This window comes from Pinus tabuliformis, chromosome 1_2 (assembly GCF_031772625.1).
Source record: "Pinus tabuliformis cultivar Carrire ecotype Pingquan chromosome 1_2, CPIR1, whole genome shotgun sequence".
Lineage (NCBI taxonomy): Eukaryota > Viridiplantae > Streptophyta > Pinopsida > Pinales > Pinaceae > Pinus > Pinus tabuliformis.
This window is the reverse complement of record NC_142298.1, coordinates 146,214,310-146,241,125: the sequence shown is the minus strand read 5'-3', so window position 1 is coordinate 146,241,125 and position 26,816 is coordinate 146,214,310. Positions and strand designations below refer to the sequence as shown.

At 40.5% G+C, this 26,816-nt stretch overlaps 1 protein-coding gene across 1 annotated transcript; it reads right to left on the bottom strand.

The window, feature by feature from the left end:
• Window positions 1-588: 588 nt before the first annotated feature.
• Window positions 589-26,270, bottom strand: LOC149204935 (uncharacterized). Its single transcript, XM_089394836.1, has 2 exons — window positions 25,167-26,270; window positions 589-2,317 (listed from the first exon to the last, which is right to left on the bottom strand). The coding sequence occupies exons 1-2, from the start codon at window positions 25,767-25,769 to the stop codon at window positions 1,544-1,546; spliced, it is 1,377 nt and encodes a 458-aa protein (XP_089250962.1). The 5' UTR covers window positions 25,770-26,270; the 3' UTR covers window positions 589-1,543.
• Between the last annotated feature and the right edge of the window lie 546 nt (window positions 26,271-26,816).

Genomic DNA, 26,816 nt, shown 5'->3' with positions numbered 1-26,816 from the left:
GCAACAGTTCAAGAACACTGCCAAGAACACCACATGAGTGACACCCAAAATGAGGGATTGTAAATGCCCCCAACACACTCCTGAATCCTGATGTCTTCCTGGTCAAAATAGGAGCATTTCGTACCAGTTTCCCTGCTCTGAAAAAAGGGGGAACCAAGCAATGGGTTCCCCCATTCTTGGGAGCAGCAGTTCCTCTACTTTGTAGCTTCAAACTAGAGATATAGTCTTCATGAAACCAAAATTCAGGCAAATTGGTGTTGGCTAAACTTGCATACATAGGATAATTTCCCAGACAACAGCAATGCACACAAAATACGTCCTGAATTTCCTAATGAATAAAGGAGAATTAAATCCATTATTAATTCAACTTTAAGAAAAGACGTACAAATCTAATATTTAGAAAAATTAAAGGTAGAAGTAGCTACAATTAAAATCAATAAAATTAACAAGCGAGAAAACATATGACATCTAACCAGGTTTGGAGAATGAAACCCTCTTCTCTCCATGTGCTCCATTTTATAAAAAAGAAACAAGCCCTAAAACCAGTAAAAATAAAACTTTCTGATATAGCAAGCAAGAAATGGGACATGGCTTCAAAATACTCTTCAGATAAAATACTCATAAAACCTGTATCAAAGAATATTAACTGTACCATATCTGGATTCTCCTTGTTCCCCAGATTTACAATGGCTTGTTCATCTGCAGAACACTCATTTATGTAGTAATCACTAAATACCTAATCGTTCAGAAGACTCGGAAATTAGTCTAAATTTGCTCCATACATTTGAATCCACCACTCAGCTAAGGGAATTGTGAAATCTAGTTGCTGAGAAATATTTGAAGCTGCTCAGAACCTGCATAAACTGTTTGATTGTATGTCTTTCCACTGATAAACACACGTGAGATCAGAGCTACATTATGCATTCATTTTTGCAACAAGTCATTACATATCCAGTCAACATGGTCAAGGACCATGTCGTTCTCCAGTCAATATCATGATTCTGGACATTGTATCTCCATAGGGTACAATCAAGTAAATTGAATCGGATACAACATAAAAGAGAACCGTATTTATCGAGAAGTGAAGTACTTGAAATGGGTTATACTCATCCACAAGGGAGTTAGAAAGTGTTCTTTAGTACAACGGTTGTCAAGAAAATTATTATTTATCGAAAAGGCAAACCACATGAAATGGGTTATGTTCATCTGGCTACATGTTAGATGATGTTGTTGTTTAGCATATCAGTTTTTTCTAAAATTTTGGCAGTGGAAGAAATGGGAACAGTGTCAATCTCTTGCTGATAGACAGCTATATGATTGTGTCCATGACCCCATCTTCATAGTACATACCATTTACCAGTCTAAATCTGGTTCTCTGGGAATTGAATATTGAAAGACTGGTAGGATATATGTCAAGGAAATAACATGTTGATCTGACAGTATTATACACACGCCAAAAAGCCTCTTAGTCTGCTCTGAATTTATGGAAGGAGTTTGGTTCTACTCTTAATCTTTCTATCATGGAAGCCCCCATTTTCAGTCACTATGATTGCCCATATGCTTTCTTGCAAATAGTTTCTGATGAAGGAGCATCCCAATAAACAGTCTTCTGTTTCATGGCCTCGAATTTTTTGATGCAAGAACTTAAGGTTTGGCTTTTAATCTTCTTCCTAGAGGCTGCAAGGTTCGGCCCCGCTGCCTTATCAAATATGTCTTCCCACTTTTCTTCCCAAACATCATGAGCATCACAGAGCTCTAACCCTTGTGGAGCCAAAGTCCAACTCCAATTCCTTATCAAAGATTGAATAATATCAATGGCCTCAGTTCCTTTAGACACTGGCTTGCATGGCCTGCATTTGACTCCATTGAGGTGTCCTCTAGTTGAAAGTGAAGCCACAGGAACACCCCATCTAGAGGGAGGCCAATCATACTTTCTCTCAGACACTATGCAAAAGGGAAATGTCCTGAACTCATATTTTACCCCTTTCACATCTAACTGATGCTTGAAAGCAGTCTCTGAATTCTGCCTTCTATATCCACTACTGTGCAAGAGTGGTATAAGGCTCAATCTTGATAATGCAGCTTCACTGGTTTCCATATTACCAATTCCAAGTCTGTCATTAAGGCCACCAAATTGAGAGCCTTGCGGCACAATGTACCTCTCATTTAAATAACTTTGAGGAGGAGGAAGTGGTCCATTCCAGTAACCATCCACTCTTGTTCTCACAATCCAATCATATTTCACCTTGTATCTGATTTGGTAAAACTTTATCATTGTCAAGCATCCCTCAACCAAATTGAAGTACTGCAATAATCCCTGAAAGCAAATGCAGCAATGAGAATCTACCAGCTTACCTCTACAAAAGTGGGCAACTCCACCAATAATTTCATTTTAAGGCAATTATAAAACTCCAAAGTAGCATCATAAACTAAACAAATATAAGAGCTAGAGACTTTTAAAAAATGATGCAAATGCCTTAAAGCATTTATATTTATGCTTCTAATGTTGGCTTATATGCTATCTTCTGAGGATAAGCAACTGTTGGGAAAGATTTCAATATGGTAGAGTGGGAGGGCAACTGTTGTGAAAGATTTCAATATGGTAGAGTGGGAAGGCAACTTTCCTAATCTCAGGCCAAAACATGGGATTATGCTCCATCTATTCTTCTAATATTGGTTCACTAACAATCTTTCTGAGGCTAAATGAATGTTGAGAGGGGATTTTAATAAGGTAGAGTAAGAAGACAACAAAGAGAGTGGCCATCTACAAGTAATTGTAGGAGGTGAAATAAGAGTTGATGTAAAATAAAATCAACACATCAAGTTTTTAATGTGAATTGCAGCCATAAACATCATGATATTGGAGGCTGCTTTACATGGTCCAATACAAGAAGGCATCAGGAAAGAGTACTGGCAAAACATGACGTGTTAACTTTTAAGCCCCCAAAAAAGGATTAGTGTTTTCAAGAACTGAGAACAGATTTGTTGATGTTGGGTTGGATGCTACAGGGTTTGACCAAATTCTGTTGGTTACATGCATGTTGAGAGTGCCAGGAATCAGTATCTGCCCTTCCTTTCAAACTTAAGGTATCTCGTCTTTAATCAGAAGATTGAATAATGTACATTACTAAGATTTGGAATTTGATTCCTATACAAAGGTCCTGAGACAAGATGAACTCTGAAATAGAAGATTTCTGTAAAACTGTGTGATGATGAAGTACTTCAAACTCAGGATGCAGACTTGACACACATTATCAGCTGCGATGTAGAATAGTGAGCTAGAAGAGGTAGAATCCATTCTAGAGTGACAGAGGCAAGAGAAGGAGACAAACATTGCAAATTTTGTTTTGAATTCCTACATGAAAAGAATAATTTTACACTTCCAATGTATTTTCTCTGCCTATCCTGAATCAGAACAGGTTTTGGCAGCATGGAGGCATGCAAGAAAATGGTCACTACTATGATCTGAAGAATGGAAAGATATAATTTAAAGCAGGACGTTCCCATAGATGAATATGGCTCTTGCCAACAGGAAGAATGGTAAATCACTTAGCGTGGATGGCCTGTGATGTGAAATCTTTACGATTATGTGGCACAAAATTGGAAAGATTTTTACATGATGGTCCATAAGGTATTTCAGAGCAGTAAGAAACTAAATCATCAACGAGAAACACATGTGTAACACAACCCCCCTCCCCCTTGTTACACAATGTTTTGTCACACCTCCTGCACTTCTCTGTGACATACCCCAAAGTGCCCGAAACATGACCATAATGCAGTGTATTCATTCATATATGCAGCTCAGATCCTCCCTCAGACATTGATTGGAAAACACCTTGAGCTTCCCCTGAAGAAAATAGCTCTTAAACCCTCATTTGAGCATCATCGCTCTTATGAGACTAAAAAGCGCGATGGTCACCTGTTGCTCTATACCAGACCTGCGATGGCATCGCTCTAGACTCTGTTTACTTGTATACCCGCGATGATCCCAAAAAGGCAATTTTCCCAAAGAGGATGAGAAGCTTCGTGATCTAAAAGCTTCCAGAGCGGCAAGTTGGAGGTTGTTCGGTGTAGATGAGGTCGAGTTCTCCCAACTAGGCTTCTTGGTTTTATCCCGATGAGCTACCTCCTTGAGATGAGGGCCTACTCCTATCTTTGGAGAGATCCTAACTCCCTTTCCCTGCCTATATATTCATCCTCTCCCATTCCCAAATGGTTGGTCTATGTCTATTTGCACCCTTATGCTAAGATTGTGCCTATATGCTACTCATTTGGCTTGGAGAAGGGGTGCTTGGAGAGCTTAGCTTGGACTTGGACATTCATTTAAGGAGATCCTATCCACATCAAGGCTTGGTTGTATGTTTTCCCTTCTTTTCTATTAATATACAACTATTGGTTCATTTTTCATTGATGTGTATGCTCATGTATCATCTATCTTAACATTCCTTGATCAGTTAAGTAGGTTACTTTTGAATATGCTATTTGTATTTGCATGCCTTGTTGTGTCTTGATCTCTTGTGCAGGTGCATAAACGTTGTGAGCAGCAAGAACGAGCCCGTGATGCAAGTGATTCAAGGTCTTCAACAAAGGAGATTAAGATAGCATCAGAACGAGGTAGGCCATATTCTTCGTCTTTCATTTCAGTTGTAACTTAGGAAAGTGTCTAATAGATTGTCACTTAGGTTGCTAGTCCCACTCATTGGGCTAGAGGGATCATCTCTATCCGCAAAGAGGATTTACCTGGACAACAAAATGGCGACTCCACTGGGGACCTATAACCCTTTACATCCATTTCTTCAATCAAATCCTTTGACTAGTTAGACCAACCGTCAATTTCTCAACTTGTCTACATCAGTTTGAGTTTATACCATCACTAATTACTGCCTTAGAGTGCTAAGTCTGGATTGTTTCTTGGAATCTTTTTTGTTTTTTCCCATATTCCTCGCCCATCACAGTTTAGCTCTAACAATCGCGATGGCATCGTGAGTTTTTACTTGTACAGTCGCAATGGAATAAAAATACTTCACTATTTGGTCGCACTGAAATCATCACTACTTTTGCTATACAAAGTAGTGTTGATGACCCCGACTATCGCGGGTTTGCCTATGCAAAGTAGCGATGATAACCCAATCATCAAGGATTTGGGTATATAAAGTAGCGATGATCCTTGAATGTGAGAATTTTTAAGGTTTCTGCCTTAGAATCCAGTGTGTCTTGGCCCCTAAGGTCTTTTCCCATCTTGTATGCTTGGATTTGTCAGTTCTTTGATTGGTTGTCTTGATTAATTTGCAAAATTTGTCTCATTGGCTTTGAAGTGAAATCTGATTGAGTTCTAGGGTTTCTAGTCAATTGGTCATCGCTTGTTGCTTGTTGGTGTCATTAAGATGTTGGTTTTGTTGATTGATTGAGTGTTGTTTTCTGTGGAAATCATTGAAAACATTGTTTTGCATTTGTTTTAGCTTGTCTTTCAAATTTTCTTTTCGTGAAAATGCATTAGATTAGTTGCATTGAAAAGTTATTTTTTGAGATTCATCATTGAAAATAGATCACATTTTTCGGTGATTGAAAGCTAAAAATTGTATTAGGTGCATCAAATCATTCAAACTGAAAAGAAAAGCATAAGTCATATAAGCACATCTTTGTAAAGTAAAATCATTGTTCTTTCGAAAAAGTTGCATTTAGGATAGTGGAAAGTGGAAATCTTTTTTGACTTTTGGCATTGCATTTGGAAGACGAAAGTGAAAGTTTGCGGAAGGCATTTTGTTTGATGCATTTTTGTTTGATGCATTATTGATTGAGTTTCTTCCCTTGAGTAGTCTAGCTTTCATTGAAATGAAAAGTTTTCCTTTTCTCATATAGTTGCATCATAGGTGTTCAAGTGACATCGTTTTGAGCCTTAAAACTGAAACATAATTGAAAATAAACATTAAAACTTACCTCAATTAACGTAAGAAGCATTTGAAACTTAATGCAAATATCTAGAGGTCTAGGCTAGAGACGTGTTCCGGCGTCTTTAAAAATAGCAGTTGTCATTAACTACCTGCAGTGTATCCCAAGGCTGAAATCTCGTCCCAGTATGGAAGTATATAGAAGGTTCTCCAGTGCTTTTGGATATCTCGAAAGCACTTCAGTATGGTAAGTATATTGGGACACTCTCATCAAACAGTTCTGCATTAGACAGCGCTAGCACAGAGTTGTGCTCCCCGTAGCGTCGCGTATATATTGAGAGACCCCATTAGGTTGCTATCCTTTAGCCACAAGTAACCGAGTTAGCCGCCTTGTAAACGTGATACACCGAACACAACATTCAGGGAGATTGGTCGTCGTACGTTAAGTCCTTGGTTTCGGCTAAGGTGTATATTGCGGTTCACGGATACTTGGTAAACCCTCTTGCCTAGATTACCCCTTTATTTTATTTATTTTTGCTAAAGTTCTAAAATCAATTAATTGACCGCGGAACGACATCCTTCCTGTGGAAATACTCCTTAGTAGATCTTAGGTTGATATCAATGGCAACATTTCATGAGTTTATCAGTCAAGGAAACCCCTCTGACGAGAATCCTAGTCCTTTTCCTTCTTTCGGAAATATTGGTGCTCCCTATATGGCAACGTTGTCCCTTCCTGGATTGACCATTGGTCTGCCAGTTTGGTTATTTTCGACCTCGGTGGTTCTGAGTGTCCAAACTACTTTTCAACCGAGTTCTCCTCCACCTGAACAACATCAACCTCATGTTGATCCTAAATTTGACCCCTCGCCTTCTTCACCTATTTCTTCACCTCGTTCTTCCTCTTTGCCTGGTGAAATTTTGGATTCTAGTAACCAAGAAGCTAAGAAGAAGAAGAAGAAGAAGAAGAAGCAAAATAAGCAAGAGGGCAACCAAGCAGTCATTTCTACGGATGCAACTGATGTAGGCAAATCTTCCAACCAGCCCCAAAAAGTAAAATTCCCTTGCATGTTATGTAAGGGTGACCATCTTCTTCGGAATTGTCCTGGTATTCCCAAGGTCTTAGAAGTGTGGTCTATAGGTTCACATCGACCTTTGTCATCAGCCTCTAGCGATCATGTTGGTGATAAACCTTCAACTAGTAACAATAAAGTCCATGGGAAAAAGGGAAAAGTCAAATTTCCCTGTAAGTTGTGTGAAGGTAATCATCCCATTCACATGTGTCCTCTTATGGATGAAGCTTCCAAAGAGTTGGAAAACCTTACAGCTTCTCAACCTCATATTTCAACTGGGTATCGAAAGCATTCCCCTCATCCTTCACTAGTTGATCCAGTGATTGATCAAAATTCATCTTTGGTCAACCCCACTCTCTCTGAAGGTGAGTCTCGTGAGTCCATTCTCGATCAACCATTGGTTGAGCAACCGGTAGGCTTGGATCCACCTTCAGTTAACTGTACCTTTCCAGTAGAGAGTGAACCTCATACTGCTCAGGTTCTTCTGGTTTCCTCAGTTTCGACTGAATTGGAGGAAAATTTTCATGTTCCCATAGAGCAAGAGAGCAGCTCTCACGTTCCTACGACACCCCCTCCGAGTAGTTTAGTCAATTCTTTTGATTGCAGTCGACTGGCAAGATATCGCCTTTTGTCTTATGTGCCTTTCCAGATTACAGTACAAGCTTACCATATGTCAGTACCTAGCACAGTCATAGACGAGGGCGCATCTGTTAGCATTCTGTCCTCAACTACTTGGCAAGCTTTAGGTTCTCCTCAGCTTGTCCCCATCACCTAGAATCTGTTAGCTTTTAACAGAGGAACCAGTCAACCGTTAGGGATCCTTCCTAAGTTGCCTATTACTTTGGGAGGAAAGACTGTCTATATAGACGTGATGGTTGTCCAAGGCTCGTTGGATTTTAATCTACTCCTTGGCTGTGACTATGTTTATGTCATGGGAGATCTTGTTCCTTCTCTCCTTCGAGTGATGTGTTTCTTACATGAAGGAAGCATTGTGATCATTGATTAGCTTACATTCATTGGTCCTGAATCAACTCCCCATCAACCATCATCCCTAAATGGTTCTTATGTGCAAGCGGTATCACCCCTACCACAGGTTAATTACATGACAACCTATTCCATGCCCACATCTATTGATGATCTAGTAGGTGATATAGTACACCATGTACTGGGGGCATTGGAGCCTGATTTTTCATTTGGATCCCTGAACATGTATTCCTTCCAGAGTGTTGTTCTCCCATCTGATGAGAACCTCTTGGAAGCCATGGCCTCTTTTGGTATGTGATAAAGAGCTTGGAGCAGAGTTCCTTGTCTTGTGTCAAGCTCGTTAAAAAATGAAACAAGGACTATGAGGATAATTCTTTAACTATGTCAACCTCTGGATTTAAGACCTTTGTGGTTTATTATTTTCGACTTAGTCACCGGAGAATCCACAGTAAGAACCATTTTCTGCCAACGTTTCAAATCCCAACCGGGATCCATCTCAACTATGTCAACCTCGTTAAAAAATGAAATAGGTCCCATGAGGATAATTCTTTTACTATGTCAACCTCGTTAAAAAAATGAAATAGGTTATGAGCATGGTTCTTTTCCTGTGTCAAGCTCATTAAAAAATGAAACAAATCCCCTTCCAATTCGAGTCTTTGATTAGATCTCGTAAAATACCAGTCGATTCTTTCACTTGATCTCGTAAGTAAACCTTCATTCCATCCACATGTTAGTAACCAGTAGTCTACTTAGGTGAATGAAATGAAGCTTGGGGGGCATGTACCTCGAATTGAGTCATTATGCTAGGGGCATGCAAACTTATCTCAAGAATAGTTTATCTTTGTTTCAAGCTTGTGTAAAAATGAAACCAAATCCAAGCATAGTTTTTCCTCATGTTTCAAGCTTGTGAAAAAATGAAACCATCCTCAAGTATACTCAAGCATAGTTTCCCATGTTTCAAGCTTGTGTAAAAATGAAACCATTCCCATTTTACATCTCGTGATTGTTGTTTTTATGAGTCGATTTTTGTCAGATAAGCCTTGGTTCTTTCCATCATCACCATCTCTTTGGCCGATCATATGCTTTCACTTGGTTGTTTTACCCTTGCCTGAGGAACATCTGCGATGAATGGTCTTATTAGCCAGCCTCTTGACCTTTACATGTTTTGAGCAGTTCCATCATCACCGGAACCAATTGCTATCCTTTTATACCACTCGTTCCTCCAAGAGGAGTAATCTTTAAGCTCTTTTCTAACTCTCAAAAAATGAAAAGATCGTCAAGTACTTGTCTTTTCGAACTCATTAAATTAAATGAAATGACGTCTACTCAATATAAGTTTAACCCTTTTCCAAACTGAGATAAACTATTGTACGAAAAAGGAACACTTCAGTCGAACATGGCTAGGAGGTTCTCTTGAATATTGTTTTCTACCTTTTCAAATTCGAGAGACAAATTACGAAAAAGGGACATGATGGAGTTTTTTCATCTTTTTTTCGAACTCTCTAAATATGAAAAAGATACCAAGTTATCCTTCCGTCGGACTCGTAAAAAATTAAACGATGCATGACTTGTCCCCATGACGAGAGCGAGTTTCTCCTTCCTAGGACTCGTAAAACTTACTAGGATAAATTCATCCGAAGGATGAACTTATATGACAAGCATATGGTTTCTTCTTCAAGCTTGTGTAAAAATAAAGAGGTACTCGCTAGAAATAGTGGGGAAAAATGAAAATGAAACATCTTTTGTATAGGCAGCATGTCGCTCTTGAACATGATACTCTTCTGCTTCTCATGTCAGGTTTGGGATATCCTCACTCAGTCACTTGGCCTTCCAGGTTTGGGTGATCCATTTTGCCTCTCATCTGACTATTCCACTTCGTCATTATGACCCTTTGCCACACTCTAGAGTCGTATCACCGATATGTTAAAGAGAAGTCCTATCTGCAATCGATTACCTATACATTGTTTGACTTTTTGACACAGTCTTGGATCATACTCGTTTATTCCACTTTATTCCTCGTTTCATGTCAATGACAAGGGAATCATTATGACCCTCGTTCGACGGATCACTTCCTGTCGACTTCAGCTCATTATTCGAGAAGATGATTTAGAAACTCCCTTTCAGCACCTTAGAGCTTTCATGCCTTAATGGCAAGTTCTTCGCATCTGACGACAGGTTTCCATCATTGGCCTTCGATTGGGTGATTCCACGAGTGTTCGACTTCAACTTCATTATCACATTCACGGATTGTACTGTCGTACCTTGAGAGCCATTGTCATTATTGGTGGTTTCTCTCATGCTTGTTAACGGTCCACATCATTAGCTAGTAATCAAGCGGTTTTCTAGCATGTTCGACTTCGACACATTCATTCGCATGTTAGAATTCGTACTTTGATCGGGTTGGGATGGAGCGCAAGACCCTGAGTCTTGTCTGATATGACTCAGGCTGCGTGGAGTTGTGTTATTCATGATTGTACACATGTTTCTGCTATACGGATGGTTGTGACCATACCGTGGGACTTTACATTTATGATGATCCTTCTATATCGGATGGTTGCGTCCATACATTGGATCTTAGATTCACAAATGATCATCCTCATTTGAATGGTTGCGCCCATGCCAAGGATCCTTTCATATAGTCTTTATTATCTAGATGGCTGCGTCCATACCATGGATTCATGTTTTGATATCAGATATGTATATGTATATGCGTCCTTGATTTGCAGGTCTCCTGACAGTGTTTGTTCTCATCCTTGCAAAAGCTCGTAAAGCATGTCAACCATCACTTCCCATTATGCCTTCTAGGGGGCATCTGTTACACAGCATTTTGCCACACCTTCTACACTTCCCTGTAACATACCCCAAAGTGCCCGAAACATGACCATAATGCAGTGTACTCATTCATATATGCAGCTCAGATTCTCCCTCAAACATTGATTGTAAAATACCTTGAGCTTCCCCTGAGGAAAATAGCTCTTAAACCCTAATTTGAGCGTCATCGCTCTTACGAGACTGAAAACCGCGATGGTCGCCTTGGCTCTATAACAGACCCGCGATGGCATTGCTCTGTTTACTTGTATACCCGCGATGGCATTGCTCTGTTTACTTGTATACCCGCGATGATCCCAAAAAGGCAATTTTCCCAAAGAGGATGAGAAGCTTCGTGATCTAGAAGCTTCTAGAGCAGCGAGCTGGAGGTTGTTCAGTGTAGATGAGGTCGAGTTCTCTCAACTTGACCTCTTGCTCTTACCCCTATGATCTACCCTCCATGAGATGAGGGCCTTCTCCTATCTTTGAAGAGATCCTAACTCCCTTTCCCTGCCTATATATTCCTCCTCTCCCATTCCCAAATGGTTGTTCTATGTCTATTTGCACCCTTATGCTAAGATTGTGCCTATATGCTACTCATTTGGCTTGGAGAAGGAGGGAATGGAGATCTTAGCTTGGACTTGGACATTCATTGAAGGAGAGCCTACCAACATCAAGGTTTGGTTGTATGCTTCCCCTTCTTTTCTATTAATATACAACTGCTAATTCATTTTCCATTGATGTGTATGCTCATGTATCATCTATCTTAACATTCCTTGATCAGTTAAGTAGGTTACTTTTGAATATGTTATTTGTATTTGCATGCCTTGTTGTGTCTTGATCTCTTGTGCAAGTGCATAAACGTTGTGAGCAGTAGGAACGAGCCCGTGATGCAAGTGATTCAAGGTCTTCAACAAAGGAGATTGAGATAGCATCAGAACGAGGTAGGCCATCTTCTTCGTCTTTCATTTCAATTGTAATTTAGGAAAGTGTCTAGTAGATTGTCACTTATGTTGCTAGTCCCGCTCATTGGGCTAGAGGGATCGTCTTTGTCCACAAAGAGGATTTACCTAGACAACACCCCTTATCCCACCAAAACACCGGCTACTATGCTGACCCAAGATCCAAGGTGTCGTTACGGAAATGGGGTCTAAAATTTTCAATCTTTCACCTAGCTTAGAAACTCAACTAGACATCACCATTGTGACCGTCTCGTCAGGACAACTCCAGTGATATAAAATTTTACTTCAATCCAACCTCTGGATCAAAAGCTATGGCCAATTGAATTTCTGGCGAATCTGATGATGCCACATCATCAGCTTTCCATATGGTGCTTACATGGTCAGCCCCACCTCTCAGTCAACACCACAGCTCAGGAATACTCGTTGTCAACCCGTTCATGGATTGTGGTCCCCGTGTTAATTATAAGCAACTTTCCTGTCTAGGCGGGCCCCGCATACAAGTTTCTCAATGCGATAGGCCCGCTTTACATGGGCAATGGTTCCTCCACCGTCCAATGGATGGCCTCCGCGTCACCCCGACCTTCCCCGCACTGCAGGCCCTGCTACGCCACCTCAGTCCTTGTTAGCCCAGGTGTTCCTTTGTGCGATCTTTTGAGAGCATCCGGGGACGTAACCTCCGATCTTATGTCATCTCGAACTTCTACCCAGCCACTGATCGCACCCATTTAATCTCAGCCCTTCAAGAACTGGCCTCGAGCTCGATCATGCGTTGTGGTTGTACGGCTAACGACTTAGCTTTCAACCAACCCTCGCACAACCCAACACATCCTTCCAGGTTCATAGATAAGGATAAGACGTCGAGAGTGTGGCTACGGCCCTTCTCACACTCTTCACCTTGCGCCACTTGCGAAAGGATTCATCCATGGCTCGACTACGATGGCTCTACAAACACCTAGACTTGCGCCAGAGTTTAGCCATAGCCATTAGGCCTATGAAGCACATTTTGATGCTATCCCTCCTAATTTTTCCGCAAGAATACCATCTCAAGGTTCTTAATGACAAGAATACAAGGCATGGTTCAGGGATCCTTCCAAAAATGCCTAAGACTTGCCCATTCAGTCTCGCAAAGATCTGCGGTCCCTTGGGAGTCGGGACCTCAACGTTAATGTTGAGGAGACCATCATCCCATGAGAAACAAGAATCTCCCCTTTCGTGTTTCGATTTCAGGCATAAGCCATGATCATAGGCACATAAGCAACAATAACAGAAACCTACAACATTTCGTTCATATAGATGAAAATTTCAAGCAAGGACTACACAATTGGTCGCCCTATATTCAATACTACTGGCCTGAAGCTTCCAAACGAGTATCCAATGCTCATAACACACATAGAAGGGTTACTCGATGCATACTGCATCCACACCGGTGGTCATATATATATATATATATATAGAGAGAGAGAGAGAGAGAGAGAGAAATGCTACCAGTATAAGAGCAGTGACGCAACATCGCAACAATAGTGAACATATGCATCAGAGTTCCCCTATTCCAATTTTAGCAAGCCATGAGCCATTCATAAAGTAAATACAGCAATGATTTACAACCCAACATAAGTTCAATAACAAGAGGAAGCAATTATAGACACTTATTTTGAATTTAAACTAGAGTTGGCAACTGAGATCAGGGCAACAACTCTCCACCCAACCATAGACAACTACAGCCAAGCTACTTGCAATTGTCACCCCTGAGCTAGATTCCAGGGATTGAGAGGGTCTTGCTCAAGGGAAAAACCACCAACTACCAGCTGCAACAGGGACTCTAGAGGTCCGCCTACCTCCACCCACCAGCTTCTCAGCATTCAACCAATGCATAGGGAATTTAGAGGCCTATTGCCTCCACCCTCCAGTTATCAAATAGTCACACACATTCCAGGGAATCAAGAGGTTTCACCTCCACCCTGGCAACATGCAACACAGTGATTCCACCCAATGAAGGGAGTCAAGAACTCACTTCCAAACCTCAATAAACAAGCACAGGACACTCCAAAATTTCCTCACTAGGATTCCAAGGGCTAAACCTCTACCCCAAGCTATCAAAGGGCTATAAGGAATGTCATCTCCACCCTCTAGCCGCTTGAGGTATCCTGAGATTTACCCTCACCTGAAGAGAAATTCCTCCCATACTCCTAATGCTCAACCGAATGTATCATAGTCTTCTGAGAGTGGTGAAAGAAGCCAATATCCTCCACCATGCAGTACATAGCATTGTCTTTTTACTAAGATTAGACACATTCTCTATGCGTACCTCCTCTGCGTTGCTCCAAAGAATGATCACTCAACTCCATGAGCACACTCTCTGCGTGTATGTGTTCTTTTGTGTGCCACTCTCCTCCCATGTATGTGTGTCCCTTCCACACTATGCACTCTTGCCATAACCATGTATCCCCCTATTGAAAAGTGTAGTTTGGTTCAGTCTTCATATGTACTCTTGATTCTTGCATACTGTAAAATGAAAAAGAAAAATTATTATTATTAGTATTATTATTGTAGCATTGGGCATTTTGTAACAAGTTAAGAAAATTATTGTTGAGTCAAAGTGTCAAAAACACCCCTCCAAGACCAAGTCAGCCTAGCAAAGAAGTCGGCCTCATTAGGGCATGTCGTCCTCTTTGAAAGCTTATATATAAGAAAGCATTCGACTTCCTATGGCATCCATCTCACTCACTCATCAATCAAGCGAAGAAGGAGAAGAAGAAAGGCAAGTGAAGGAAGAAATAAGACGGAAGGGCGAAGTTTGGGTTGTTTCTCTCTTTATCTCTCTCACACGTGCAAAGTAAAGGCTAGGGTTTTGCAGCTACAAGGTCAAAGTTTTCAAGTTGCAAAAAGAAGGTCGAAATTAGTTGAAGAAAGCTCTATTTGGTCACCTACTAGCCCTAGAAGAAGAAGCAGCCCAAGCGAAGGAGCAAGGAAGCCTTGGAAGCCCTAATTTCTCTCACATGTGTGGAAGCAGCAAGTGTTGCAGGGGCCGAAAATTTCAGACCTGCAATATAGGCCGACATTTTGTAGCTAGGGGTTGAAATTGTGCAATTGGAAGAGATTTGACTTGGTTTGACTTGGATAGAAGAAGCACATCATCAAGAAGGTTTGACTTGGTCTTCGAAGGGTATTGGTCTTGGTTTAGAGGTCTTGGAATTCGTCATTTGAAGAATCTATAAGAAGAGAAGAGAGTTGTGGGTTTTCCTCTCAAGAGAAGAGGTTTTGGCCCTAGCTTGCAGCCTACATCTTGTGTCCTTGTGTACTATTGATCTTCATGTTTTTGGTAGTTGTTTGATGATAAGAACAACATAATAATTAAAGAAGAAGCTAATAAAAAGTAAAAATACATCACAAGCAATTATCATGTCTAAGAGAAATCACCCTAATTGTAGCCCTATTGATTTCTCAACATGGTATCAGAGTTAAGGTTGACAAAGGGCGTGATGAAGATCACTACATCCTTAAAGAAATCGTTGAAGTTCTCATTGAAATAGTTTTCTATGTTGGTAAGACACCTCAAGCAAGGCATCAAACCATTCAAGAATCTCCTATCATCAATCAAGAATTATATGATCAAGACCTCTTCTACAAGGGACGAAGGATTATTCTCAGCACTTACGGGTACTTTTGAAGACGAAAATATTTGGGTAATTAACAGCAGAGCATCTAGACATATGATAGGTGAACATAAACAATTAAAGACTCTATCAAGAGGAAAATATTCTTATTCAGTCGAACTTGGAGACAAAAAGAGTTATGCAGTATGACGAATTGGATCAACTTTGTTGGAGCTCGAAGATGGAGGAAACATTCATCTCAACAACATTCTATTTGTTCAAGGGTTGAAAAAAAAAATACTTTCTATTTCATGCTTAGAAGATAAAGGAGATAGAATTTCTTTTATGGATGGAAAAGTTATGGTGCAGGACAAGGACTCTGGCATCAACAATGCAAAAGTTATTGGGATTCGTGAAGGAAGACTCTACAGATTACTTACCCCTCTATCTCAAGCCTTAGTTCACATTGAAGTCAGCCAATGTGAGCTTTGGCATAGAAGGTTTGGACACCTTCATTATAAAATCTTACCAACTCTAATTACAATGGTGAATGGCATCCCTAAATTAAAGGAGGATCATGAAGGAATTTGCAAGGGATCTGCATTAGGGAAAAATGTAAAGAAACCTTTTGGAAGCAGTGCTTCAAGATCTAAAGAAATACTGGATCTCATTCACTCTGATGTTTGTGGTCCTATGTCTACAAAATCTCTTAGAGGTCATCTATACCATGTAACTTGCATTGATGACCACTCCAGGAAGACTTGGGATTTATTTACTCAAGTCCAAGGATGAAGTATTTGAAAATTTTCAAGAATTCAAAGCAGAAGTAGAGAATATTACAGAAAGAAAGATCAAGGTACTAAGATCCAATAATGGTGGAGAAAACACATCAAAGGAACTTATAGCTTTCTGTAAAGAGGTTGGAATTAAGAGGGAGTTGATAGTCCCATACAATCCAGAGAAAAATGGAGTAGTAGAATGGAACAATCGTACAATTGAAGAAAGTGTTACTATGTTACATGATCAAGATCTACCTAAATTTCTATGGGGTGAGGCATCCAAAAATAGTTGTCTATATTCAAGATCGAAGTCCTCACTAATCACTGGACAACATGACTCATGAAGAAGCGTTTATTGGGAAGAGACAATGTGTAGATCATCTCTGAATATTTGGTTGCCATGTATACATTCACATTCCAAAAGATAAAAGGAGGAAATTGGATCCTACAACCTTGAAGGGCATATTTGTTGGCTATAGTAACTCTTCAAAGGCATATAGAATCTACATAAAAGAAGGCACCGAATTGAAGTTAGCAGAGATGTGCAGCCACCAGCTAGCTCATTGTGCCATTTCTCCGCCACTTGAGCTAGCCATGTGGTCCCCCGCCCATCTGCTATGATCGTATGTTTGAAGGTGGGCCTCCCGAACCTAAAGGTATGCCTTGTCATTTGGTAATTGAGTATTGTAGTTTGCTTACCATGGACACATTTGGGCATTGATTAATGGGGGGATTCGGCGAAAAGAATGGGTCAGGTCTATGCCCTTGTCCCCTAGACCCCTTTTGGATATTAACCTTGCATTCTAGTCCCGTGGAATCTCTTTTACTAATCATTTAGCTTTAGGGATGGTATTTCATGGGAAACCCCGATTTTGGTTGCATGTTCCCGCTCCCTTATCCACTCATATTATCCCCTTTCCACTCATTATCACCCCATTCATCATTTCTACCACCTGGGTCCACATTCCTCCACTAGGTCCACATAGGGTTAGCTCGCCCCTTACCCTTGCCCACACCTTGGGTCAAGATTGGAATGATGCCCCAAAGGTTGATGCAGCTAAAAAGAAAGATAAAAGCATATTTTGCCACATTCAACAGGGAAATGTACCACAAAATGCAAAAGATGGTTGAGACAAACACATTTAGCATGTGGGCAAAAGCCAATACATGAGCTATACCCCATCATCATGGCCATCACCTTGGTTTCTACAAGTTCTATGAACCTTTTTCATCATATAAGAACCCATGATTGTCCCAACCCCTGGTGGGAAATGAACCGCCCTACCTTAAAAGGGGGTATTCACTGCTATATTTTATGCATCATGCTCTTACCCCTTGAGCCCCTAGCAGATAATCAAAGAAAATCATAAAAAGGCAAAAGACATATAATGAAGGGTTGAAAAATCAAGGTCGGAGCACCTCATGTACCACGATTGCTCCCTCCTATACATTATAAACCCAAGTGTGGGCTTCCCTCTTATTAGCTACCATTGTACCCCAGCATGTGACCCAGGGTTGCCCCTTCTCATTCCCTACTTCATTCACCTATTTGTCACATGCCACCACCTTTTGAAGGACGTACCTTGAACATATTATCCCCTTTAGAAGTAGAAACCACCTAATAGGATACTTGGTTAACCCCATATGGAGTTTAGGAGACAATGGCACATCCCGAAGCCCATTATGGAAGGGCGGGCCATTATGAAGTCCCCACCTGTGGTCCATGATTGGTAAGCTCATTTACTCGATTTCTCTAATGAATTGTACTGGAAGGCTAGGGGACACATTGGATCTTACGCAAGATTGCAAATGGTCTCCCTCTTGGGTTTGGTCTCCCTATACGGGGTCCTAATCCTCCAAAGGGCTACATTGGCACATGTAGGGTGTGTGTTGAGAGCCATGGCCCTCCACAGCAGTAGATAGCACTCCATGGATCCTCGGGGATGGTCAGAGACGCTTGAGATACTCCCATTGGATGAGGAAGATGCACCTAGTTCATTTTTGCCCAGCCGGCCCCACAAATGTACCATGCACTTGGCAGCTGAACCAAGACTTGTAGGACGATGTGGCATCCCCTACATCATCAACAAAGCCCTTGTAGATGACTTATAGACATCTTCGACTCATTTGGATACCCACGAGGTTATTGTTGTGCCCCCACACCAATTGGGAGCACCACGAGTTTATTGTTTGGAGAACAAGGGGCCAACCCATTGTCCATCACTTTTGAGGGTCCTACTCTTCATTATGGCACCCATGAACCTCATTAGGCCTCTTAGAGAGCCCTACAACATGCATAGATTATTATTTGACCTCTTAAGAGGCTTATTCTTTCATTTATGAGCTAGTTTGGTGGGCTTGTCACCAAAAGTTAGATTATTAGAACACTCTTTTATTCTTGGGGTTTATGTAGGCCAAGGAGGCTAATTAGAACTCCTCATTAGTGTATAAATACAAATGAGATGAGTTCATTATCTCATCATCACTTTGGATTGGATCTCTTCCCTCTCTTGAGAATTTTGCACTTTTTTTTAGAGGATGAATTGGAGCTTTATGGATGAATTTTGATGTGTGGATTTGTTCTATCTTGTCTTGGAGCTTCTCATTTGTCAAATTGTGGATGGTTGGATATATTCTATTACATGTAAGTACATGCTTTTAATGTTATTCTTGTTTTACTTTTTCATATACATTGGATTGGGATTTTCACTATTTTTAGGGCTAATTGTTGCATGCATTTACTGCTTAGATTGTGGAATTTTGTCTCTATTATAGCATCTCTCAATGTATGGGCCATGTAATGTGAATGAAATATCCTAGGGGTAATTTTATCAATGAATTTATCTTGAAAAGTGTTAAATTTGCAACTAGGGCCAAACTCCATGTGGGTCAGCTTATTTATGGCTGCTGATATTTTTATTGGATCCCTCTCGTCGAGAGGTGTAGGATTGATCCAAAGATCATCCGATTCCGATAAGTATTTATGGAGATATGAATTTATTTTGATTATGGATTTATTATCTAGCCAACCAGCAACTGAGGTAGGCTCAAGAAGCCCAAACGTCATGTCTATTCATCATATACGTTTTAGTATAAATTGAAGAAGATTTGATGTCATTTGGGACACACAATTCTTGAGGGATCTCCTCCTCTCCACGTCTTGGGTTTTTGGAGAAGGAGTGAGACACCAAGAGAAACACACGTTGGTCCAAAGATGATGCCCTACCAACGCATGATGATGCCCTAAATGATAACGCAGTCATGAACCCACAAGCAATGGAGATGATACGTGAAGGGTAGCCACAGTTACATGAAGGATAGCCGTAGGTAGCCACAGTGGAAACTCAATACGCTGACCAAAGAACATTATACGTTGGTCATTGATACACAGGTCCTGGAGATTCTTACACGCAGATAATGAAGAGCCGCATTCTTCATGGTTACGTTCATATGCAGGTTATACGTGACATTTATACAGTCAAAAGCAATGTTGTTATGAAGAGCCGCATTCATATATGGAACCCACTGTCTATACAGGAAAAGCAGTCAAGTATGGAAATACGCACAACAATGAAGAAATGTTCTATGCGGACATGAAGACTCATGACTCATATGCAATCAATGGTGAACGCAATCTTGGCATTAACCTAACACAGTAATAACACAGTCTTGGCAATATATACATTGGGCATGAGAGTCATATTCATGGGACACAGTCATATTGAACGTAGATATACAAGTCATATAGACAGTCATGGGACGCAATGATGTCTGGAATGCATATACGCAGCAATGAGTTCTAACGCACAGCAATGGAGACACGTACAACGTGATGCCATATACGTTGTACATAAACCTAAGTTAATACGCTGCAAAAGGAGACTTCTACACACAGTCAACATGATGCCATCTACGCTATACATGATGAAGATATATATGCGCTGATCCAAAGACACCTACGCTGTACATGATGATACAGTGATGAAGATATATACGCAGATCCGGGAGACACCTACGCTGTACATGTTCATATGCTGTCATGGTAACAACATGATACACTGGTTCATGGAGAAACTCTATACACTGTAATAGAGACCTGTAAACGTTGTAATGGAAAATTGTTAACACATGGAGACCTGTTAACGCAGAAAGAAGGATAGGTTAAGAAGTATGCCGAATAGGATCTATACCCTAGCTGCTTTGCTAGGCTGCAAGCCATAGCAAGCAGCTAAGGCTGATATCAACAGAAGCAAATTGTTGCAGCATGATGAAGCAACGAGAAGGCAAAGGCAGCAGCATGATGGGCAGCACTATGAGATCATGTGCATGGGCAGTACAATGATACATGGAGCAGAGGCAGTAGCATAATGATGATGCACATTAGCAAGGGCAGCAGCATGATGGATAAGATCATGGACATGGGCAACATGATGATAATCATGATTAGTCCAATATGCAATGATGCAACTAGAGGCCCAGATGCAGCACGATAATAGGTGAAGGAGTTACCTTGGAGAATCAGTTGAAGCAGAATGTCTTCAACTGATCTCATCGTTATAGGAGATGATCTATGCTCAGATCTAGATAAGTCAAAGTGTTGACTTCTGTTGTAAATGTACTATCTCTCTCTCTCTCTCTTTCTCTGCTGAACTTTGAAGAACATAAAAGAAGAATTGATCAAGGGTTTCCCCACACATTGTGGGGTTTGTCCCTGGCTAGCGCCACATCTTGTGTCCTCTTGTCTTGGCTTGTCTTCTGCGATTTATATTTATGTTCTATCTGCAGTTTACTTTATGCTGATGTGATTGCTAATATGGAAAAGAAATTAAATAAATTGCTCTAGCATAGAACATACCTAAAATTAACAATAAGCCATCACCTTTTTCACATCAAAGTATAAAAGCTACAAGATTGTTTCTCTTTGACCTAGAAGGCTAGCGAAGTAGTCTTGACGTCTCCTTGACCAAGAACCAAAGGCCCTCTATCATATTCATCATAGACTCCATTCTCCCAAGATCAAGGCACTAATCTACCAAAAGGTGGTCACCTTAAAGCAACTTCTTTCACCTTTTCCTGGTTCTAGCCAAGTTGGGTCACCTAGGTCATCATTTTCCCAATGAACTAGCCCTCCAAAAAGTTCGATCTTCTAGCCCCTCCTGCACTGGTGTTTCCTCTAAACCTCCTCCAAATTTGAGGCCATTTCGATGGTGGAGTTGTGAGAAAAGCCAAGCCCTAACTCCGAGATCAAACTTTTCCCTAGCATCCCCAAAGGATAGTACCTTATTGGATCACTTCAACACCTCTTTGATCTTTTCCCCTACCTTGTCTAGGTTAAAGACACCATTGGTTGCTAAACTACTTCCTCTTGACCTAGACCGAGTCCGCTTGGTCTCGTGTGGTCCCGTTCCTTTGAAAGACAATTCTTCAAGAACCATACGGGATACCAATTTCAACAAGGATTTCAAGGATTGGGAAACTCCTTCACAAGTCATATCCCATAAACCTAACCCTCAAATCCTCCCTTCCTTTTCCTAGAAGACATTGTACCTTGCTTAGAAAGCAAGCAAGCTCCATCTTTTAAACTCTTCTGGGAAGGGGATTATTTGGGTCACTCCATATCCATTCATTGATTTATCCTTCATCGATGACTCCATAATATACCGAGTCTCCTCCCATCGGTCAAAGTCCATAAATAGAAGGGAGCCTTCGCTGAGGTGACAGTGGGCTGTCTCCATTTGTTGCCCTTGTTCTAGCATCTGCCCTTTAGCGATTCCCTGCTAGTTTGAGAGGTGACAAGCCTCATTAGGGCATGTCATCCTCCCTGAAAACCTATATATCAGAGAGCATTCAACTCCCTATGGCATCCATCTCACTCACTTGTCAATCAAGCGAAGAAGGAGAAGAAGAAAGGCAAGCGAAGGAAGAAAGAAGGATGAAGTTTTGGGTTGTTTCTCTCTCTATCTCTCTCACACGTGCAAAGATAAGGGTAGGGTTTTGCAGCTATAAGGTCGAAGTTTTCAAGTTGCAAAACGGAGGTCGAAATCGGTTGAAGAAAGATCTACTTGGTCACCTACAAGCCCTAGAAGAAGAAGAAGCCCAAGCAAAGGAGCAAGGAAGCCTTCGAAGCCCTAATTTCTCTCACACGTGTGAAGCAACAACTATTGCAAGGGCCGAAAATTTCAAACCTGCGGTAGAAGCCGAAATTCTTTTTTTGGGGGTTGAAATTGTGCAGCTGGAAGAGATTTGACTTCGTTTGACTTAGATAGAAGAAGCACATCATCAAGAAGGTTTGACTTGGTCTTGGAAGGGTATTGGTCTTGGTCTAGAGGTCTTGGAATTCGTCATTTAAAGAATTTATAAGAAGAGAAGAGATTTGTGGGTTTTCCTCTCAAGAGGAGAGGTTTTGGCCCTAGATTGCAGCCTACATCTTGTGTCCTTGTGTACTATTGATCTTCATGTTTTTGGTAGTTGTTTGATGATAAGAACAACATAATAATAAAAGAAGAAGCTAATAAAAAGTAAAAATACTTCACAAGCAGTTATCAAGTCTAAGAGAAATCACCCTAATTGTAGCCCTATTGATTTCTCAACACCCCCTGCGCTCCTTCCCCGGGTTGACTTCTTGGCTTTATCAAGCTGAACACAGAGCTGCTACATAGTAATTTTTTGTCCTTTCCTGTTCTGTGCGGTCCCAACAAGTATGCGCTGCGTCCCTTGCTTGGCAGTTTTTAAATTTACAGCACCAGTCCCCTCATTAAAACTCGATACCAGTTCATTAAAACTCAACAACCAGCCTTCAATGGTTGTCCCCACAATTCAATTTCTTCCTTCAGTATGTAAACTGTATTTCCCAAGCAATTCACCTCCCTCAATCCCTTGGAATCTGTGTCCCTTACTCAGCCCATTTTAAATCTTCACAATTCAAAATACATGAGATATTTACATGGCCAGCATAAGCCCAGTATCAGCTGGGCTGTTACAACATGAACAGGGGATGGCATCCTATTAAGCTGCTGACAGTGACAAATAAGATCATGACTAAAGCATTGATATAGTGAGTCTAGAAGGTAGCATTAAAAATTATTTCCCTCTAGAAAATTGGATATCTACAGGGAAGATTCATCCTAAGCAAACTGCCGACTACATATGAAGGCAATGATTGGGGCTTCATATCAAAGATGCTTATCTGCTTGGATTTTGGCTTTTGGGATGAAATTTACTGTTCAAGCTTCATTTTTAAATATTTCAGCAATGGTTGTTGTCAATGTTGTCTTGTCCAATAACATTTCTTTGCACAAGACCATTTTTTACTTGTATGCGCTGCTAACTGATTCCATGGGATGCTTACCAGAGGCTACCAATAATGAAGGTAAAATTCAGGGTCTACTTGAGGCTGTCAATAATAAAGGTAAAATTCAGGGTCTACTCATGCCTAAAGTGGGTGAGATAAATGATATTATAATAATTTCACAAACGACTTCCTTCTTCGGATCCAGCTCACTCTGAGTCAATTCAGAACCATGAAATGCCTCAATAGTTTCTACAAAGATTCATGCATTAAACATGAGATGGATTTCTGGATTATAGGAGATGAGGATAGTTCTGACTGGTTGATGAGGTTGGGTAAGGATCAATATGGGGACATTATCATATATTTGGGAATTCCTTTTGGTGATGGTGTTTCTCCTTCTGAAGTGTGGGATTGGTACCCTAAAAGATTGAAGTAAGCTCCAGAAGTTGTGGTCTAAGTTTGGAGGTAACACAGGGCTTCCCATCATCCCATGGAATTTTTGCATTCTCCCAAAGGAGGAAAGTGGACTAGCACCAATAGATATAGCAACTGACAAAGATTTTGGCTGTCAAACAGATGATAAGATGTCTTCAAGGCAAAGCCACCTGGAAACAGTGGAGGATTTACATTATCATGAATGACACATGCATAAGTAACATAAGAGACTCATTTAGGCTGCGTGATATTATTGGATTACCACAAGATTTCATAATTCTGAAATCCCTGGTTTTGAAGGGAATTTGGAAAGCTTGCAAAGGCAATTTTTTCACTGTTAGTGCAGAAATTTTATTGTGCTATGCATGGATGTGATCTTCCTTACATGCCAATTTGGTCTTGAAAGATTTTAAAATTTGGACATGACAAATGTTCATCAACCTAGACACGTAGCCAAGAGACTAAACAAAAATGAGTACGTGAGAAGAAGGGGATCTATGGGATTATGAACATCAAATGTGGAAGTACTAGCGTCTCTTCGCAAAGGGAAAGAAGTTTGCTAAAATTGAAAAAGGCAAGAATCTCTAATCCTCAAAAGCTCATACTTGAGAAGAATCTATTTAAATGGACGGCCTAATAAGGAGGCCAATATGGAGGTACTGGTGATGCAAATATGGTGAGCTTGTGAATAGTTGGATTTCCTGGCTGAAAAAAGTGTGGTCAATCAGAGTTCCTTACAGCTAGAGGGTCTTCTCTTGGTTAGAGATCTACCAAGATTCCTCAATGAACGATGCCTTGCAAGGTCAAGTTTCAAGTACCTTTTTTGTACTCAATGTCAGGCAAAGGAACCAGTAAAGCATTTGTTTTAGAATTTCAAGGCAGCCAAGAGTATATGGAATTGATTAGTTACCAAATGTGTATGTATTTGGTCAGATTGACAGGAGAGATGCTTATGGGTTGGGTATACCCTTGTAAGCAAAGGTCATCTAATTGAAATATGCCATTGCATCTGGACGGTGAATCTATTTTCCTTGCGGAAAACCAAGTGCACATCGGTATTCCATGGTCACCTGATAAAAAATAGTGCTTTCAGAATTACCTCACACTAAGGCCAATCTTAGGAATCTTGGGAGAGATGTGAGAGGCCTCAGTGCAGCTTTGCAACCAGACCTCATACAATATAAAACATTTTACACTCGCAGAAGTTCAAGTCGCTCTGATCACTATCCCTATTTTTGGTAGTTTACAGAATGGCGGACATATTAGTAATCATCCCTTGTTCTTCCATCAATAATAAGAAGATTTTGCAAAAACCCAACCAAAAATAAAGTTCATAGGAAAAGGATTGCAACATACCTGTAATCCATTTGGAGAACCGTTTGATGTCAAAGCTTCTGAATGCACAGTGGTCACATCTATCCTTAGAGGGCTAAAGATGCGGACAGCTGCGAGACTGTTTGCATTCTTGAGAAAGTGGAATTTGTGCGAGTCCTTATCAAAGGGGGCGTACAGGAAAACGTCTGTATTATTATACATATTCAGTACATATTTCAGCAGAGAAGGCCCTGTAAGCTCAAACTTCCTCGCTCCACCTACTAAACATACGGCAATCCGGGGATGACTCTTCTCTCCGTTCTTGGTGGGCAATTTTGTATCATTGCTTGGCAGTTCTGGGGTGGATTTTGATTTCGATAACGGTGAATTCGTTGTCTCGGAATCATCAGATCCAGAGCGAACATAGTTAGCAAGATGGGACTGTATGGTTTTCAACGGCAAAAATGGTTGTTGGACTGAAATCCCAGTCTGCATAAGACCCACGAAACCTGCCAGGCCTATCAGAATTAGCCACCCCATGCATTTCCTGTACCTCAAATTCTGCAATTCGACCAACCAACCTCCCATCCTGCTTCTAAGATTAGATCTAGACTCTGACACTGTTCCAGAAATGAAATCCATCATTGAATTATATAGTTCTCTGGGCCTTGATTTCAACGGGTTTTCATATGAATAGCATGATTCTTCACTTCTGCATTGAACTGGTGATGGTGATGGGAGAATTCATCAATGGGTATTCCCAGAAATCACCTGGCAGTAAAACCTGGATTTGCCCAAATAGGAGAAAAGCAAAACCGAAAAGAGAGGCGAAATAACCCAGCGAAAATACCTCAGCTATCTCTCATAGAATATAAATATAAAGGCATTAATTTGACAGCAACGAATCATTAATCCAGCTCTCAAAGTAGCCTATACTGCAAGCCACCTAGGACTCGAACCCTTGGCTTGTATCATGCACTTTTCTTGCAGGTTTGAAATTGGAATTTACTTCCTTGCAGTTTGGTCGGTTGGCATGAACAGAAATCCGCCAGAGGTTAAATAGCAGACCCGCTACGGGATTGGGAAAGATATTCTTTGAACAAATGCACATAAATTTATATAATGATATTTCACCGAAATTCAAAACGCTGACGGCGGCTGTAAGTGGGTAAGGAGTTACGCCCTCCTTCGAGATCATTAAGGCAGGCAGAGTGACAGTTACAATTATATACGTTACGAGGTGTCGCCATTTTTTCTCGCATGGTGAATAATGTGAGTGAGTGAGTGGTGCCGTTTAGTAGACCATCTTTAATGGGAGACCATCAAAATTTAAAATAAAAATAGACCATCTTTAATGGGAGACCATCAAAATTTAAAATAAAAATACCTATAAATATGCAATTAAAAATCAAATATCTATAAATACGTGGGATATGTGGGTGGTTATTCATTAATGATAATTGTCATTCATAATAATATTATAAATTATTATATTGTAATGATTATAATTACTGATATTTATGTTAAGTAATTTTGATATATTATTTTTTTATAAATTTAAAGAAAAAGTGCGGGAAAAAATTTAGGTAAATATATATTTTACTCCATATTTCTCTTATCTAGTTTAGGGTCCATCTAGTTTAGGGTCCATGATTCTGGAGGAAATATTAAGTAAAACATATATACTGTTAT